Below are 15,882 nucleotides of genomic sequence, written 5' to 3'. Positions count from 1 at the left end.
GACGTGGGGTGGGGGATTTACACAGTCTCGATTTGATATCACAGAGACACCAGGCTTCTACATTTCATTGTAATTAGCAACACTTTGGCTTCTGGTTCGTTAGATTTAGACTGAGCATTTTGATATGGACAGAACCGCTTCAGACTGATACCGAGTCTAATATTCGAGAACAATAAATTAATCATTAGATGCGGCGAACGTTTTCATCACATCAATCAACATGGGTGATTGGGCATTATCTCCATCGGGGCGATCCACACTAGGCAGCTCCTGGAACTTTGGAAAGCAAACTCTGGCAACCATTAACTCAGTCAACCATTTATCTAAGCTAGTTAATGCTGTAAAAGGTTAAGAGAGAAACGTTGCACTAGTTTACAACGGCACAGGGACACAATTTGTCGCGACTCATAAGTCGCGTATAGAAGTAACGTGTCGCTCTTAATCCTAACTCCCAAATGTCTTTTACTAGGTACTGGACCAAGTCCGCAAAAATCCATCAATCACACTGCTTCCAATGCATGTTTTGCTTTAGGCCTCCCAGGCCCAAGTCCATCATATTCCATCAATGTTTAGTCAAACCACCAGGCCTGCAGGACCAGACCAAGTCCGCCAAAATCCATCAATCACACTGCTTCCAGTGATGCTTTGCTTAAGGCCCAAATCCATATACTCCATCACTGTTTAGTCAAACCAGGCCTGTAGGACCAAGTCCCCCAATGGGGAGGGGGGGGGGGATTTTGGAGTTGGGGAGGTCTGAGTTAACACTGGAATTATCGTGAGGCGACTAAAACTCTCCGACTAACGCGGAACAATCTCCTGACCATACATCGATGGCAGCTTGGACTCTGTGGAATGTTGGCCAGACCAAAATTCCAACATTGTCCAATGTGACATCTTCGACGCTGTTTGATGAGACAACGCCGCTTTAAACGGGTCAGGAAAGTCGAATGTCCATAGAGGGCGATGTTAATAGAGGCTGTATGAAGGATTGGTCGATATTGTGATAGCGTTGAAGTGCCGAATATGTGGCGGCAGATGATAGATGTGCTGCAACTTAGGTTCCCCTTTCTTTTTAGGAGACTTATCGATCAGTCAATTTGCTGCTCTTGGTGCCACGGGTCTTGTCCGTACCCTGAAGGAATCGCTGCGGCAGAAAGTCGGGAGAATCGTTTGAGATACGGCATATATGTGGGGCTAGCGTATTAAAGAAACCTGATATAAACCAGTAACACATTGCAGACTAGCTTAGACTGAACATGACCTCTTCAATGATAGGCTGAATACACGCCAACTCTTCAGATGATTATGGCTCATGTCCGTAGAAAATGTGAAAGACAAAATCTCAGTGCACCAAACCGTCTACAGTAGTTGGGACCGATCGCAGTGAAAGCTGTTTATTCTACTAAAGAAAGGCACTTTGTTACTTCCATTCTGACAGACTAGCACTTTGACAATCCTACAGTCATGGATGTTAACACCACCAATGTCATCGTCGGCAGTCTCTCCGGCCCACTGCGAGTTCTTTACGGCTCTGCCGTCATCCTCGCCTGTATCTTAGGCATCACGGGAAATGGTCTGGTCATCCTCTCAATCGCTACCACGCCCAAGCTCCGTACCTCCCACAACGCCTTCGTGTTCAACCTCAGCATCGCAAATCTACTGCTGTCGGTCTTCACCATGCCGTTCTACGCCACGGCCATCCTGGCTGAGGGCTGGCCTCTCAGCCCCTCTCTCTGTCGACTTCAAATCGAGCTCTCCTTAAACCTCTGGCAGGTGTCTGTACTCACTCTGGCCGCCGTTGCAACCAATCGCTATCTCCTGGTCGCCAAGTCAGCTGAGACATACAGCCGCTTTTGCGGCTTCAAACAGATTGCTGTTATCCTCTTCCTGGTCTGGTTGGAGGGTCTTTCAATGTCCTTGCTTGCCGAGTTTGTCATCGAGGTGGACATCAGGTATGTACCAGAATTTTCCAGCTGTGCCCTGAACCCGTGGCACTCACCCTCGAATCACTTCATCACGGCACTGATCAGCATCTTGGTAATGACTGTAATGATCATTATACCAGTGCAGTATTTCCGCGTCCTGCTGGTGGTTCGAGCCAGCAGGCAACGCGTCGGGCGCGCCGTAGGGATGGAGCTATCTACAGCCGGGCAGCAGCAGAACGGGCCCCGCCGAGCTTGTCCCAATTGCAACCTCCCAGGACCAGCGGGGGTCACCAAGGAGGAAATAAAACTCATCAAGATGTTCATTCTTCTTTCCCTTGTCTACACGATCTCCTACTTGCCAATCTCCATCGTCTACCTTTTTGTTGCTATCTTTCCCGTGCTCATCCGAGGTGCACGTTTCGGAGCGTTTGTCCTTTCGATAGCACCAGCCGTTAATCCGGTAGTCTACGCTTGGATGAACAGAGGTATCCGAAAAGCTTGCTACCGACTTCTCAGATGCAAACGTATGGTTACGAGTCCAAGGTTGGAGAGGCAGTTAGAACAGGCATAGGCAAGAAGTGTGGTCAGTCAACTGAGCCTTAATTCGTGGACCAATGACAAGGCTTGGAAACTTGACCAAGACTTATTCGACAAGTATACTGAACCCATTTCTGAATCAAGAGTATCCTGAAGTTTGATTCGAACAGTGCGCAGAACCCCAACTGATCTTTATGCAGATTTGTTAGCAAGTATCGGGGACTCGGTACTGAGGTCTTGTCATCGAGGACCTAGCATTGAGAAGTAAGCACCGCCAACATGGCAAAGAAGACTTCGCACTCTCTTTGAACAGATGGCCTCAAGTATCGAACTCGACGGAGACAGTCGAATGACTTTACTTTGACTTGATGATCATTATAACTCGGACTAGAAATTGGAATCATTGAATTGAAAACGGACTACAATGGGACCATCATCGACCACGTCTATAAACGATGCATTTTTGACTGTCAATTGAACAATTTGAATATAGTCGTTTTCCTGCTTTGTAGAAAACTTTTGCAAAGCGACACGAATTCGCACTTTCGTTTCTTCACACAATGTCCGCATTTGTACAGTTTGCCGTATTCGCTACATTTTGTTATTAACCAGAATGTAAAATCATGTTGGCTTTTTCTGTACACTACCAACGTTTGTATTAAGCTATTTAAAAGAAAGAAAACATGCTTTAAAACCGATTCCCATTCCAGTTGATATGAAATTGAAGTGGAAGCCAACCAAACTGGTGAAAAATACAAAGTAAAACACCTAAGTACTTCATTGCGGAAAAATCAGATTCGTCCAAAACCAAATAGCTGCTCAATTACAAATTTATTTACACAAATAACATCGTTTCTAGTGGGTTTTTTTTATCACAATAGCCTGAAGGAGGCTGGCGAGGGATTACCTGTTAACCCAGCGCCAAGTTTTGACAATCATAAAACGAGTAAATTGGATTCAACCAAACAAGCATTCTAGTCGTGACCAAGTGATCGCCATTTAAAGCCTGCCCACAAAAAAAACCCCAAAAATTATTACCGTCGTCTGAAACGCTGTCCGAGCTATTTATATTTTTTTAATTTCCCTTTCAGCCAATATGAAGTCCATTTCTCATCAATTGTATTGATAATCAGGGCAGCTCGACCCATGACACGTGGGTGGGACCAGTGAGACCTACCTACAAATTTCTGAATTTCTTTTTTTTACGTCACAGAAATATTTATGTGATGCTTGTTGAGAAAAGGCGCGACACACATTTCTGGAACTTTTTTTTCTAAGGATCTTTGTGTTTTATATTGGAAGATCTTTGTTACTTATAAATAACAAAATACAGGCGGATTTCTTCACTGTGAATCAGTAATATTTCAACAAAAATTGTAAGAAGCCAAACTGGTGATGCACCAGACAAATCAATATGAAAGAAATAATGGCAAACACGGTCACAAAAAAACGTGAAAAGCTGGTGGTGCTGTCTGCTATTGCTGTAATAAAATAGACCTACATTCTGTTGTCAATTATCAAAAAAGCAACTGATGGATAGTCTTGTTTACACGTGGCTGGAAACAGGTGAATGCCAAAGCAGCATCAATCCAATTTTAGAGACTTAAAATTGATTGGCCATTAATCAGGTGATCTTTGCTATTAAACTGCTGGCCTGAGAAACTGGGGCATTCGCTGATCATATTTTCTGTCATGGTAATTGAAGAAATATTTGTATGCTGTCCTTTGATGTCAAACAAAAAGGTCACGCTGTCTAAACGTTGTGAGTCTTTACCCACCTTTGTTGCAAACTTAAGTCCGACAATTTCATAAAACAATCTTTGGGTTCATGTTGTGAATATACAATATATTACAGTATATTACAATATATATACATCCCAGAAAACAAAATTAGCTTCATAAGGCCAAGTAAAAACAAAACAGTTTCTCATCCAGGTTTTAACAATTAAGTAGGAGGTGGCCCTTTTTTTTCTTTCAAGATGGCAAATTTTTCAAGACGGCGGATAGATTTTTCCATTTTCTGGACTCTTCTGCTGATACTTTTGTGTCCAAAGAAGCCGTCACTCTTTCTACCAGATTTGAACTTGTATACATAACTACAATTTTGCTTGAAACAAGTAAAAAGACAAAATATATTGCAAATGTATGATTAAAAAAAATAGAGGCAGACAGGAATCAGGAAGTGGCAGGGCAGGGACGAGAAACTGTTATTTTTTTTGACATGGCCTAAAGTATAAACTACATAAACAATACTTTTTAGTTTCAGTCCCGCCATCGGTGCCCGCACTCCGGACTGCAACACTTGTAGAATGTTGTCATTGGTTCATCGGCCGAGCGGGTCTGGATCTGCATGAAGTACGCCCTCAGGTGTTCACACTTTGGACATTTTTCTGAGAGGGAGATAGAAAATAAAACTGATTGAAATTAAGAACGGAGTGATGAAACTTTTCTCTAATATTTTTTTTCTTCTATTTTTTGGAGATTCTTACCTTCTGTCGAATCCACATTCTCCCAAGCTGCTGCTCCTCCTAGAACATCATCTACTTCCTTAAGATGAGGATATTTCTTGCTGGAAATCTAGTAGAAAATTGATAAACAAAACATAAAAAGTAATAAACAATTGAAAAATAACTTGAAAACTGTGGTATTTGTAGGCAGTTATCCATACCTCATAATTTTACTTGTACAATATGTTCAAATCTTTTATTTTATTTTATCGGGTCCTAAAACGGATTACTTCAACATCCCCCCAATAGTGTGTAGCCACGCCTACAGACGTTTATTGCACTTTGAAGATGATTGATGTAGTCCGTCCCGATATTTCGTCATAGTATGCACACACCTTTCTCGTTACATTGTGCACGAATGGGCAAGTATTACAGGCGAATCTGTAGCAGTTCGGTCCCTCTTCGACGACGAGAACATTGGCACACGTCGGGCAAAACATCAACATTTTGGAAACTGCTTTATGAGTTATGACAAAATCTTCTTCCTCACGTCGCACATACACAACACATGCAACAGGTTTTCGGTCCATGCGCTGTTAATAGCGCCCTCAAGAGAGCAAAACTAGTTAGCGACACACGCGACAATCATTGACGGTAAGATATGTATCCGTCTTCAAGTTCTTGCTTCTTTTATTATATTCACAATTTCTTGTTCTCGTACGGAATTCATTAGTTGAACCTTTTATGGATACCATCAAGTAGTAGAAATGGCATAGGTTTTTTCCTAATCTTTTTGGGGAGACATGTAACGTAGGCCTATTTCAAGTGTCGAACACTCGGACTCGGAGTCAGACAAAAACATTGGATGTGGGGGGCGGGGCGGAAGGGGGGAGGCGCATAGATATATCCGTTTATAGGGACCGTGCAAGTGCAAGTAATGAACATTTTCAGGATTTAGCCAATTTTGTGTTATTGTTTAAAGAGAAAAAATGTTGCAACCTGACGCCACTTCAGTCATGTCAGTGGTCATGGTGGTTGTGTTCAAGAGTCATGAGAGTAGATAATGGAGACGGAGTCAATTAGAAAATGTTCTTCCTACAAAATTGGAAATGTTTCTCAGTCCCAGATCATTTCATGTCTTATCATCATTTTTGCAATGACTGACCTTCATTGAGATGATATATGAAGAGAAAAGTGGAGTCAGGTTGTAACATTTTTTTCCATTTAAGCTTCTATTTTTTCAAATCGTAATTTTTTCATTCTCTTTCTTCAGTTCAGGAAACAAGCATCTAAGCCTAAATTTTCTTTGACTAAACGTAAGGCTAGGCAAATAAAAGGCGTCATGACTGTGTAGACATCAGGCTGATTTCACGTGGAATCATGGCCATGATGGCAGACAATTTGGAAAGTGCATTTGCAACAACAGTGGAGCCCATTGACCGTGTTGACTCACCCCAGCCAACAATATCCACCGCACCCTGTGATGAACCCCAGGACAAACCTGAAGACTCAATCCCAGACACACCCCAGAGCACATCCCACGATGAACCCGAGAGCACGGCTGCGTCATCAGGTGAAGTGACCCACGATGAGGCAATGAGGATTCTGCGCGAGGGATTAGGGGAGGTTTTCCGTGATGACCCGCTTCTAAGCGACCTTCCTTTCGAGGTCACAGCTGAGGAAGTCGGCTTACAGATTGCGTTAGAGTATGGCCAAGCCATGACTGTCTCTGTGCAGAAATTCACTGGTGAATTAATGCGTAAGTTAGCTTCAGAGGGAATTTCTTAATTGAAAAAATAATCGCTCAGTACCCAAGAATGTCTGTACATGTACATGTTTCAATAGACCACTTGCAGCTGAGGTCACATCTGAGGGCAGGGCTTTGCTCCTCAGTGATCCGCATGAGTAGGCAGTCTGTTCTTTCATTTTTGATGAATATAAATAACTAAAAACTGCGATGCAAAATCCAACTCCATACCCATGTATATTAATATATTTACTTTAACAGGGAGGCTCAATCTTACAAAAGCAGGTTAACATCAAGAAGGTTCGCTTTTCTCCAACAGCAATCGTTGTCATGCAAGGAGCCAGGGTGCAAGACTTGAAGCAAGCTATCCAACGATACGTGACCTTGAAGGAGTCTAGAAGAGGCAGCCAAACCAGCATCAGTTGGTAAGGCTTGCTGAAAAAAAGTTTGAAAACTACAAAAAAAAAATTGTAAAGAAAACCAAACCAACCATAACAAACATGAACATCACTTGATAAAATCCAATGGCTGACTATCTTTGTGAGTTCAATATCATCAGAATGCTCAGAATATTATTTGCTGTGCTTTTACAAAAGGAAATATGTCTGGCGGACCTACTCCCTCTGCTTTGAAGGGGAACAGCTGGACAAGAACAAGAAGCTCAAAGAGTAAGTTTACCAAACGCAACAGCCCAGCTAACAAGTGTTTCATTCAAATGGAAAAGCACTTCACACAATATTTCAAATTTTCCATGATCCAATCTGCTGAGTCGTTTGGCTTTCTTTGTGTTTGTTGGAGAGCAGAACTTGTAAATTTAATGAAAAAGGAATATTTGCTCTCCAATTTTAATGTTTTGAATGAGTGTGAAAAATGTCTGAATTATTGGCCATTTGTTCTGAAATACCACCAGTTTAAAAGGAATGTTTCTTTTATTTGTTTTCAGTTACGGCATCAGGAACAGAGACACTGTGACGTTTGTCAAGAGACGAAGACAACTGGGGGATAAATACTAGCCGTGTGGCTTTCTTTTTTATTTATTCTTGTAAATAAAGTGTTTGATACACACACAGTAATTTAAGAGTACAAAGTCTAATTTCTTTCTAAAATGTACATCCTTTTCTTTCATCAATGCTAAAAAAATAGCGCTTCTCAACTGCAATTACACACTGCAATATAATATCCTCATTTTTTAAAACCAACAAATATGCACAATAGAATATCACAAAATACCTCTCAAATTTAAACATCAAACATGTAAATCAAAATGTGGATAAATTACAATTTTACAATGTGATACAGAAAAGTTGAAAGACCTTTTTTTATATATATTTAATTTTTCTCGCAGAAATCAGTGAAATTCTCAAATGCAACACATGATTGAGGAATACAATGTATACATTTTCATATATTAGATATAATGGAGTTTCAGTTCTATAAAAATTCTAAATTACGTATGCCTGTAACGGCAACAAGACTACCCATAGACAATACACACAAAATGTATAACATTGGCAGTAACGATAATATTTATACATGGTGCTTATACATGTATAGTGCTTTATACCTATAAGGTTTCAAAGCGCTTCATCATTATTACCCTGCTCATTGGGCCCATGAAACATTCCAAATACCATCTCAGCTCCCTGGGGAGTATACAACTCGATGCTGCCATTTCAGCCCAAAGCAGCTTAAATCAACCACAATAACCACCTCTGCCCTCACAGGTACCCATTTACTCCTGGGTGGGGAGAAGCAATGAGTGACAAAGTGCCTTGCCTAAGGGCACACGCACCATAACCCCAGGCTGGACTCGAACCCACAACCTGCAGAATTACCCTCAGATTGCAAATTCAATGCTGCAGACCACGAGGCCACAGCACTCTACGCGATACACACATTTAAATGTCGGTAAAATAAAACCTCAGAATCTATAGAAAGGCAGCATGATTTTCACACAGAAAATACACATCAATCTATTTTTACGAGCACAAATGTTGGTCCCTGAATACTTGCTAAACAAGCATTGGATATTTGGTATCACTGATTGTCAAGAAAACAAACTGCTTCTTCAAACACACTGCAGTATACTGAATGGCTTAGAAAATCAAATCATTACATGCCAATCACACTTTCAACACATGTGCACCACATCTCAATCAAATGTCCCTCACATGCCTATCACATGTCTGTCACATGTCTGTCACAAGTAAAAGGGAACAAACAAGCTAGGTCAAAGGGACACTGCTATCACAGTTCATTTGAATAGCTTGTAACTTGACTATAGCTGGGTGACTTGTGAATGACTCTTGACTGAAGTTATTGATTGACTTATGATGGACATGTGATGGACATGTGATGGAGATCTGAAAGACATTTGATGGACATGTGATAGGCATGTGATGAACATGTGACTGACTCATGATGATGAACTTGACTACATGTACATGCACAGCTCAAACCTTAGGGAGCCAATTTGATTCCAGGTTCCCAAAGGGGTTCGGGCCCTTTAAAATTCTGTCCTTTCTTCAAATCGATGAGTATCTCGTCGCCGTCTTTCAGATCAAAGCGACTCATGGGTAACGAGTCAAGAAATAACTCGTCCATGACTGGCTCATTGGTGTCTGGGTCTTGAGTCATGTGATACAGTTTCACCATCCTTGAAAGGTGGAAAAGAGGTTTTAAAAATTGAGAAAATTTTATTTTAAGAAAACTGGACTTGAGCCTTGACTTTCAGAGTGCAAAATGACTACACTCTAACGAACAAGCTATGTAAAGATCAGTCATACAGTTGAGATACATGAACTTGGTAATGAGATAAGTTGAACAGAGGCTCAACAGGAATTGAAGGGCCAAGCTGGATTTTTCATTATTTGGCACACAAACATGCATAGTTCGAACGGTAAAGGAACTCTTCATACCTCGGAGATGTGTCGATCAAGTCACTACAGAATTTCTTCAGTTGTTTGACTGACTCTACCATCCTGATCTGCCCCTGGTGGATGCAGCGGCCGCCGTAGATGAATCTCAGCTCCATAAACTCCTTGTACCCTCGGCTTATGTCAACCTGGTAGAGGGGCTTCAACTTGCCTGGAGAAAGACAAACAAGTTGAGAGTGAGTCCAAGAGAGTAGTAGACCAAGACAAGTTGAGTCACAAGTGAAAACACAAGTTCAATCACAAGTTGAATTACAAGTCAATCACTAGTCAAATTGCAACTTAACCAGTTCGCATTGGAGGAGGTGATAACTGGCTGTTTTTATACACGGGCACGGCTGACAGGTTAAAATGTCAAGATTGCCTCGACTCGCCTCCGGGTGACGTCTTTTGTACACACAAAGTTTGTGAAGTCTGTGGAGGCAGACCGTGTGTTGATCTTGAATTGGCCGTTGTGCCTGGCCTATTGTACATTTTACGCTCCAGTGCACACCCCGGAGTATTGAAACATAAGAGATTTCGGCAAGAAAAATATACAAATTCTGTTGAAAAGACTCTTGTGAATCAGTTTTTGTGGCGTTTGGCTGTATATCGGAAGCTGGCTGGGAAATTTTGCCTTTTGTGAAAATCGAAATCTTCGGCAAAAATAATCCCAGCGGGAATTGGTAATCACAAGTTAAATCCCAAGTTTATCACAAGTTGGATCACAGTCAAGTTAATCACATGTAGACCACGTACGTTTAGAACATTGATTATTCTCAAAATATTTGATAATATTTCATTTTGTCTAACTTGAAAGCCTTACCGTATTTTTGGACCAGCTCCTCAAGCCTCGCAGGTGGTTGCTCATGGTCCACAAAGACTCGGACAAAATGACGTTCTGACTTCTCCCTCTCTTCCGGGGTTATTTCACTGCCGTTCAGCAGCTTGATGCTTGGAAGGCTGGAATTTAAAACAAAAAACACGTAAGGAAACTTCAGTAATCCACCCTCTCGTAATAAGCTTATTTGTTGTAAAATAAAAAGGATACTCACCAAGCCACAGCAACTTTTCGTCTGTCGGCTTCATCCCAGCTCTCTAAAAGTGGAATTTTCTGGGAAAAAAACACCAAATTCCAAGTAACGAAAGTAATTGAGACTTCTTTCACCTGAACAAAGCTTTTCATAAGCCTATTTTATTTCCAGTACTTTTCCGACTTTAATTCAATCTCTTTAAAGGGAATATACATCATTTGCTTTTGCTGTAATTTTCAGAAATGGGTGGAATTGGGGGGTCGGAAATATAAAGCAAATATAGTTACACTAACTTTTTGGAGGTTTTGGGTTCGAAAATGCTATAAAAACCAAGAAAAACGATCATTTTCCTGTAGTCTGGTTCCCTGACTCCATATAAGAAGAAACAGAGCAGTTTACATACATTGGGGGAATTGTAAGGTCAGGGAACCAGTCTAGCTGGCTCGTACCCGTTTATAGGTTTGTAATCGATTGCAAACAAGTGCAATGGTCAATTGGGGCCAGTATTTGATAAAAAGCCAGTTGTTTCCAACGCTGATCGGCCGATCAGCGTTGGAAATTGATACAAAAATACCACTTTTCTTGAAAATGACAGTATACCAGGTGCCATAATTTTACAGGATGCTTTAGACTGTCATTTACCAACATCCTATTAAGGTATTTCGCAAAAACTTGATAGTTTTATTTTTCGTTGTTTGCAAATGTTGTATATTCCCTTTAACCCTAACTTCCTAGCATGATTTACAAGGAACCATACACATCATGGCCAATTCCAACACCATATGGGAAACTGCACACACATATTTCTGACATTGATTCTGGAGGTTTGCCAACCCAATGTAAAAGACTGTCAGTTTAGGGGTACTGTACCCATCCTGACAGATTCCAACAAAACAAGCCGTTGGGGTTTGATGGGTTGTGTTCTGTTAGGGTTAAGCATTCAAAAATAAAGGCAACTTACAAAGCCAGATCTGAACGTTCAAACAATGCATGCCACACCAGAGATCTAACGAATTAGCCATTCAGTCCTTGCTGTTGGGCCACTTAACATGTTACTCACAAATTGTGGCCCTTGTTAATAAAGATGTAACAAAGGAAGCATAAACATTAGGATTGAGATGACTCCAGTTGATCGACAACCCACCTTGATCTTGATGGAGTGTAATGAGGGGAAGTGCCTGAGCTCCTGCAGGTGTTTCCAATCAGACAGGGAGGTGCCTGTCACACAGAGAGACTCCAAGGCTGGGAAGGCGGGGTCAGCAGACTCTTGCTCCTTACTCCCAGATGATTGGATGTCTGTAGGTTCTGTGGTTCCCGTCTCAAAAAATGTACAATAGGAAAGAAACTTAGTACATGCATAGGTGCAATTAATTATAAAAACACCTATGCTTCAAAAAGGTTTGGAGTCAACTCAGTCCCAAACCAACTCGGTCCGAGTCAATTGTCCCAAGTAAACTCGGTCCCATGTCGACTCAGTCCCAAGTCAACTCGGTCACAGGCCAATTGTGATAATTCTGAGTTGACCTGGGACTGAGTTGGCCTGGGACCGAGTTGACTTGGGACCGAGTTGACTTGGACTGAGTTGGTTTGGGACCGAGTTGACCAGCACCCTTCAAAAATCTGCAGTCAATCTGGGGATCTGTAGTGACCAAGGGCCAATTTCACGGCACTGCTAAGCACAAAAATTTGCTCAGCACAAAAAGTCTGGCTTATAAAAGCAAGCTACCAGCCAAAACTCCATGTGATGTATATTGCTTGTAATTAGTATTCAGCTGTTGTTTGCTTAGCATGAAATCACATGGAATTTTGGCTGGTGACCTGCTGTTATAAGCCAGACTTTTTTTGTGCTAAGCAAATTTGTGTGCTTAGCAGCGCCGTGAAATTGGGCCCAAGTCCTCAATCTAACAATTAATTTATCTAACCTTGTTGCATTTCTCACTGTCCTCCGATGGTCTAGACCTGGCACTTTCTAAATCTCCACTTTCTTCCTTGGCGTTACCGCCGGCTCTCTCCAATGACACATAGCCTGGGCTTCCCTCCACCGCATCCTCAACCACACGTCCCTCAACATTCATTCCTACCAAAGGCTGGCAGTCATCGTTCTGACTTGGCTGCGAATCTTGCTTGTCGTCAACAACGTGTTGCAAGTTACTGTCCACAACATTGTCCTTGTCTTTAGAAGCAGCCTGCTGCTCACAGCACGCTGCATCATCAGACTCCTCAGCTGACTGATTCTTTTCCTCGTTAGCTTTGTTACCGTGGAAACAAGCCTGTGCATCTTCCGAGCCATGGGCCTCCGCTTGTTTGTCGGAGCTTTCAGGAGGAGCTTCTGGGTGTGTTTGTTTGTAGTATACATCCTCCAGTGGGTTTTCCAGAAGCACGAGCGTGTGAAGCTGTGGAAGTGACTTCAACTTGGCGACTTCGTCCCATCTAAAGGAATGGACCAATTGGGAACAGGACAGTCCTTAGTTATGGGTCATTCTATAAATTTGGGGTCCAAAGTGTGACATTTTTCCCGTCCCTGTTACCTTGGTACTTTGTAATTTGCCATTCAAGCATCATTAAAAGCGACTTCAAATGATTGTTCATTTGTTGGGTAGGTAGTTTGCTATTCATAATCACTCTTGGAGGATGACTGCATTAAGGAGTGCATCAGAATTATACAATCATGGATGTCAGATGTAACAGGGACGGGAAAAAAAGTGGACCCCAAATTTATAGAATGACCCTTATGCCATACGCACTGTTCGTGTAAGATTACAGTAAGTACAATCAAATGACACAGATTTCATGTTTGGAACAAGTAAATCCAAACTTGCAAATTTTAAAGCATTCGAGGAGTGTGCTTTTAAATGCTTTCAAATGAAACAAGTATTAAGGCCCCCCCCCCCCCAAAAGAAAATACCAGGTCACACGTAAATGTACACCAGCAAAATCTTAAACAGCCTTTTTTTTAATTATCTGCCTTGAATTTTTTTTTAAGAAATCAAATTAATTTCTTACCTCTTAATGTGGTTATTGTTCAGTGCCAATAAGCGTAAATGACGAAGAGTATCTGCTACAACCTCATCAGATAAGTCAATGGCATTGTAATCTGTAGAAATATTTATGGATAATTATTTATATATTACATGTATTACTTTAATATTTAGGAAAAAATATGTAATTAGCCGATTCCTTTTTATGTGGGAGGTGGCAAACATTGAAATAAAGGCTTGTTTTGTTAAAGAAGTGACATTTTCAACAAAAAGAAAGTGGTGGAACTATTTTGTTTACCATTTTTGCACAAGTGCAGCTGTAAATATGTAATTAGCCGATTCCTTTTTATGTGGGAGGTGGCAAACATTGAAATAAAGGCTTGTTTTGTTAAAGAAGTGACATTTTCAACAAAAAGAAAGTGGTGGAACTATTTTGTTTACCATTTTTGCACAAGTGTAGCTGTTTCAGTTTGGGCATGAGGCGTGATAAGGCAGCCACTTCACTCCATGTAACTTTGGTATCATTCAGCACCAGGTCCTCAATGGGGCAAGGAATGTCTTCATTTCTGGCAATCTGTACAATGGATCAAAATAAAAAAGAATTATGGAATTGTCAAAGAATGTTAATTCTCAAAAAAAACCTCTTGTCTCATAACAACCTTGTTATAAACTCTTGTCTCATGCATGTAAGCCAGTGAACACAATTTTAATCACTTTCTTGATATCACCTCATGCTAAAAATGTAACATGTTTACAAACTGATAGCAAGAAAGTGTTTAGAATTGTGTACTCACTAAAGTAGGGCAGGCAATTATCAACACAGTACAGAGTCAATTAGGCTACCTTTGTCCCAATGCCAAATTGTTTTAATTGAAAACTTGGTCCCATGGTCAATTTGAACTCTCTTGGAAAATCACTCATAACTCTGTCAAAATTTATCAGATTTGGACGTTTGATGTCTCATTTTAAAGTGAAAAGGCGTATCTTTAAAATCATACCTATATTATCTATGTTGGTTACACGTTCTACGTCTGGCATTTCGTTATATTTTGTTTGCATTTTTTGAGACACACTTAGCCTCCTGTTCATTGATTAATAACCCAACAAATATGGGGAGATCATTTGGGATAAAAAAAAACCCACTACCTCACAATTGCCCAAAGGGTTGGAGCTGAGGTTGACAAACTTCAGACGCGGCAGGTGTTTGAGAATCGTCATCACTTCATTCCAGCTGCCCAGCAGGTTGCCGGAGAGGTCCAGATCATGGACATTGGGACAGAGGGAGGAGAGTCCGACTGACGGAATAGCAGCATGGCTGATCCTGCTATTGTAGAGTACCTGGTGGTAGGTTAAACAACATAGTCAGTCATTAATACATCATGCACACTGTCATGGACAACATACATACATGTAAGTTACTAATAATACAGTTTGAAAAGTTGAACAAAGAAATTGACTGGAGCATGGCTTGAACCTGTGACCTCCGGATTATCTAACGTTCCAGATCTACCAACTGTGAGCTGTCCAGTCCCCCAGTCCCGTGTTGCAGTGGTTGTCCAATTCGATATCATTGTTCGAGAGGCACTAACTAGTCCAGATGTCATTCATTTGAATCCCATAATAATCACAAAAATACATCAAAAATTACTAAGATCTGAAAATAAACAAAATTGTAAATGAATAAACTGTAAGCAAAAACAAGAAGCAAATACAAAAATATCAAATTTTTGTTGTGTAAAAAAAGCGTAAAATTAAAGAAATGGACAACTTTCTTACAAAAGACAGCGAAAATAAGGATTATTTTGTTTAAAATTGAATTTTCAGATTTTCCTACGTTTTGAGTCTTTTGACAAAACTTCAAAACTAAAAGACAAGAGAAAAATAAGATGACATTATATTGTTATCTGTGACTTTTTCGAGAAAAAACTTACAACACTTTTCAAGTAGTCCAACTCTGGGACACTCTCATCACCACCGTCTCCCCCGCTGACTCGCCCGCCGTCCTCCCCGGCGCTGTCACCGCGCGGCCGCCGGCGACTGTTGCCGCCGAACACGGTGATCTGAACGAAACTTTCACAACCTCCATTTTCGGCATCGTCGTCGCAATATTTCGCCCTCAGAGCATCCACAAATGAAGTCTGTTCCTCCATTTCTCTACCGACTGTACTTTCATGCAGTCACTGAAGACAAACACGCAAAAAATCCTTGAATAATCATTGTCATTTTCACTTCCACGTCTACATTTTGGTTGACGTAATGTTTATTTAAAAGCTTTGCGCTATAGACTGGTGCCTATTACTTA

General features: G+C 41.0%; 4 protein-coding genes across 5 annotated transcripts; 2 read left to right on the top strand and 2 right to left on the bottom strand.

Annotated features, from left to right (window-relative positions):
• Window positions 1-737: 737 nt before the first annotated feature.
• On the top strand, window positions 738-2,496 carry LOC119724713 (melatonin receptor type 1B-like). Its single transcript, XM_038195893.1, has one exon. It carries the CDS (start codon window positions 1,465-1,467, stop codon window positions 2,494-2,496), a length of 1,032 nt encoding a protein of 343 aa, XP_038051821.1. The 5' UTR covers window positions 738-1,464.
• Window positions 2,497-3,273: 777 nt separating this feature from the next.
• On the bottom strand, window positions 3,274-5,524 carry LOC119724716 (DNA-directed RNA polymerase III subunit RPC10-like). Its single transcript, XM_038195896.1, has 3 exons — window positions 5,305-5,524; window positions 4,952-5,039; window positions 3,274-4,852 (listed from the first exon to the last, which is right to left on the bottom strand). The coding sequence occupies exons 1-3, from the start codon at window positions 5,497-5,499 to the stop codon at window positions 4,725-4,727; spliced, it is 411 nt and encodes a 136-aa protein (XP_038051824.1). The 5' UTR covers window positions 5,500-5,524; the 3' UTR covers window positions 3,274-4,724.
• Window positions 5,435-7,727, top strand: LOC119724714 (U11/U12 small nuclear ribonucleoprotein 25 kDa protein-like). Of its 2 annotated transcripts, XM_038195895.1 has the most exons (5): window positions 5,435-5,563; window positions 6,183-6,668; window positions 6,976-7,081; window positions 7,253-7,324; window positions 7,600-7,691. In XM_038195895.1, the coding sequence occupies exons 2-5, from the start codon at window positions 6,290-6,292 to the stop codon at window positions 7,667-7,669; spliced, it is 627 nt and encodes a 208-aa protein (XP_038051823.1). In that variant the 5' UTR covers window positions 5,435-5,563; window positions 6,183-6,289; the 3' UTR covers window positions 7,670-7,691. The 2 variants fall into 2 exon arrangements, with proteins under 2 accessions (XP_038051823.1, XP_038051822.1); XM_038195894.1 differs by lacking the exon at window positions 5,435-5,563 and having other exon boundaries at window positions 6,222-6,668; window positions 7,600-7,727.
• A 261-nt stretch (window positions 7,728-7,988) lies between these two features.
• On the bottom strand, window positions 7,989-15,862 carry LOC119724712 (tubulin-specific chaperone cofactor E-like protein). The gene is made up of 10 exons (XM_038195892.1): window positions 15,512-15,862; window positions 14,727-14,918; window positions 14,022-14,154; window positions 13,606-13,696; window positions 12,525-13,032; window positions 11,747-11,920; window positions 10,624-10,682; window positions 10,395-10,531; window positions 9,575-9,743; window positions 7,989-9,312 (listed from the first exon to the last, which is right to left on the bottom strand). The coding sequence occupies exons 1-10, from the start codon at window positions 15,728-15,730 to the stop codon at window positions 9,117-9,119; spliced, it is 1,878 nt and encodes a 625-aa protein (XP_038051820.1). The 5' UTR covers window positions 15,731-15,862; the 3' UTR covers window positions 7,989-9,116.
• Window positions 15,863-15,882: the final 20 nt, after the last annotated feature.

The sequence above is a fragment of the Patiria miniata genome, unplaced genomic scaffold (genome assembly GCF_015706575.1).
Source record: "Patiria miniata isolate m_02_andy unplaced genomic scaffold, ASM1570657v1 HiC_scaffold_18, whole genome shotgun sequence".
Taxonomy (NCBI): domain Eukaryota; kingdom Metazoa; phylum Echinodermata; class Asteroidea; order Valvatida; family Asterinidae; genus Patiria; species Patiria miniata.
Note: the sequence above shows the minus strand (reverse complement) of the source record. Positions and strands in the feature narration are given on the sequence as shown.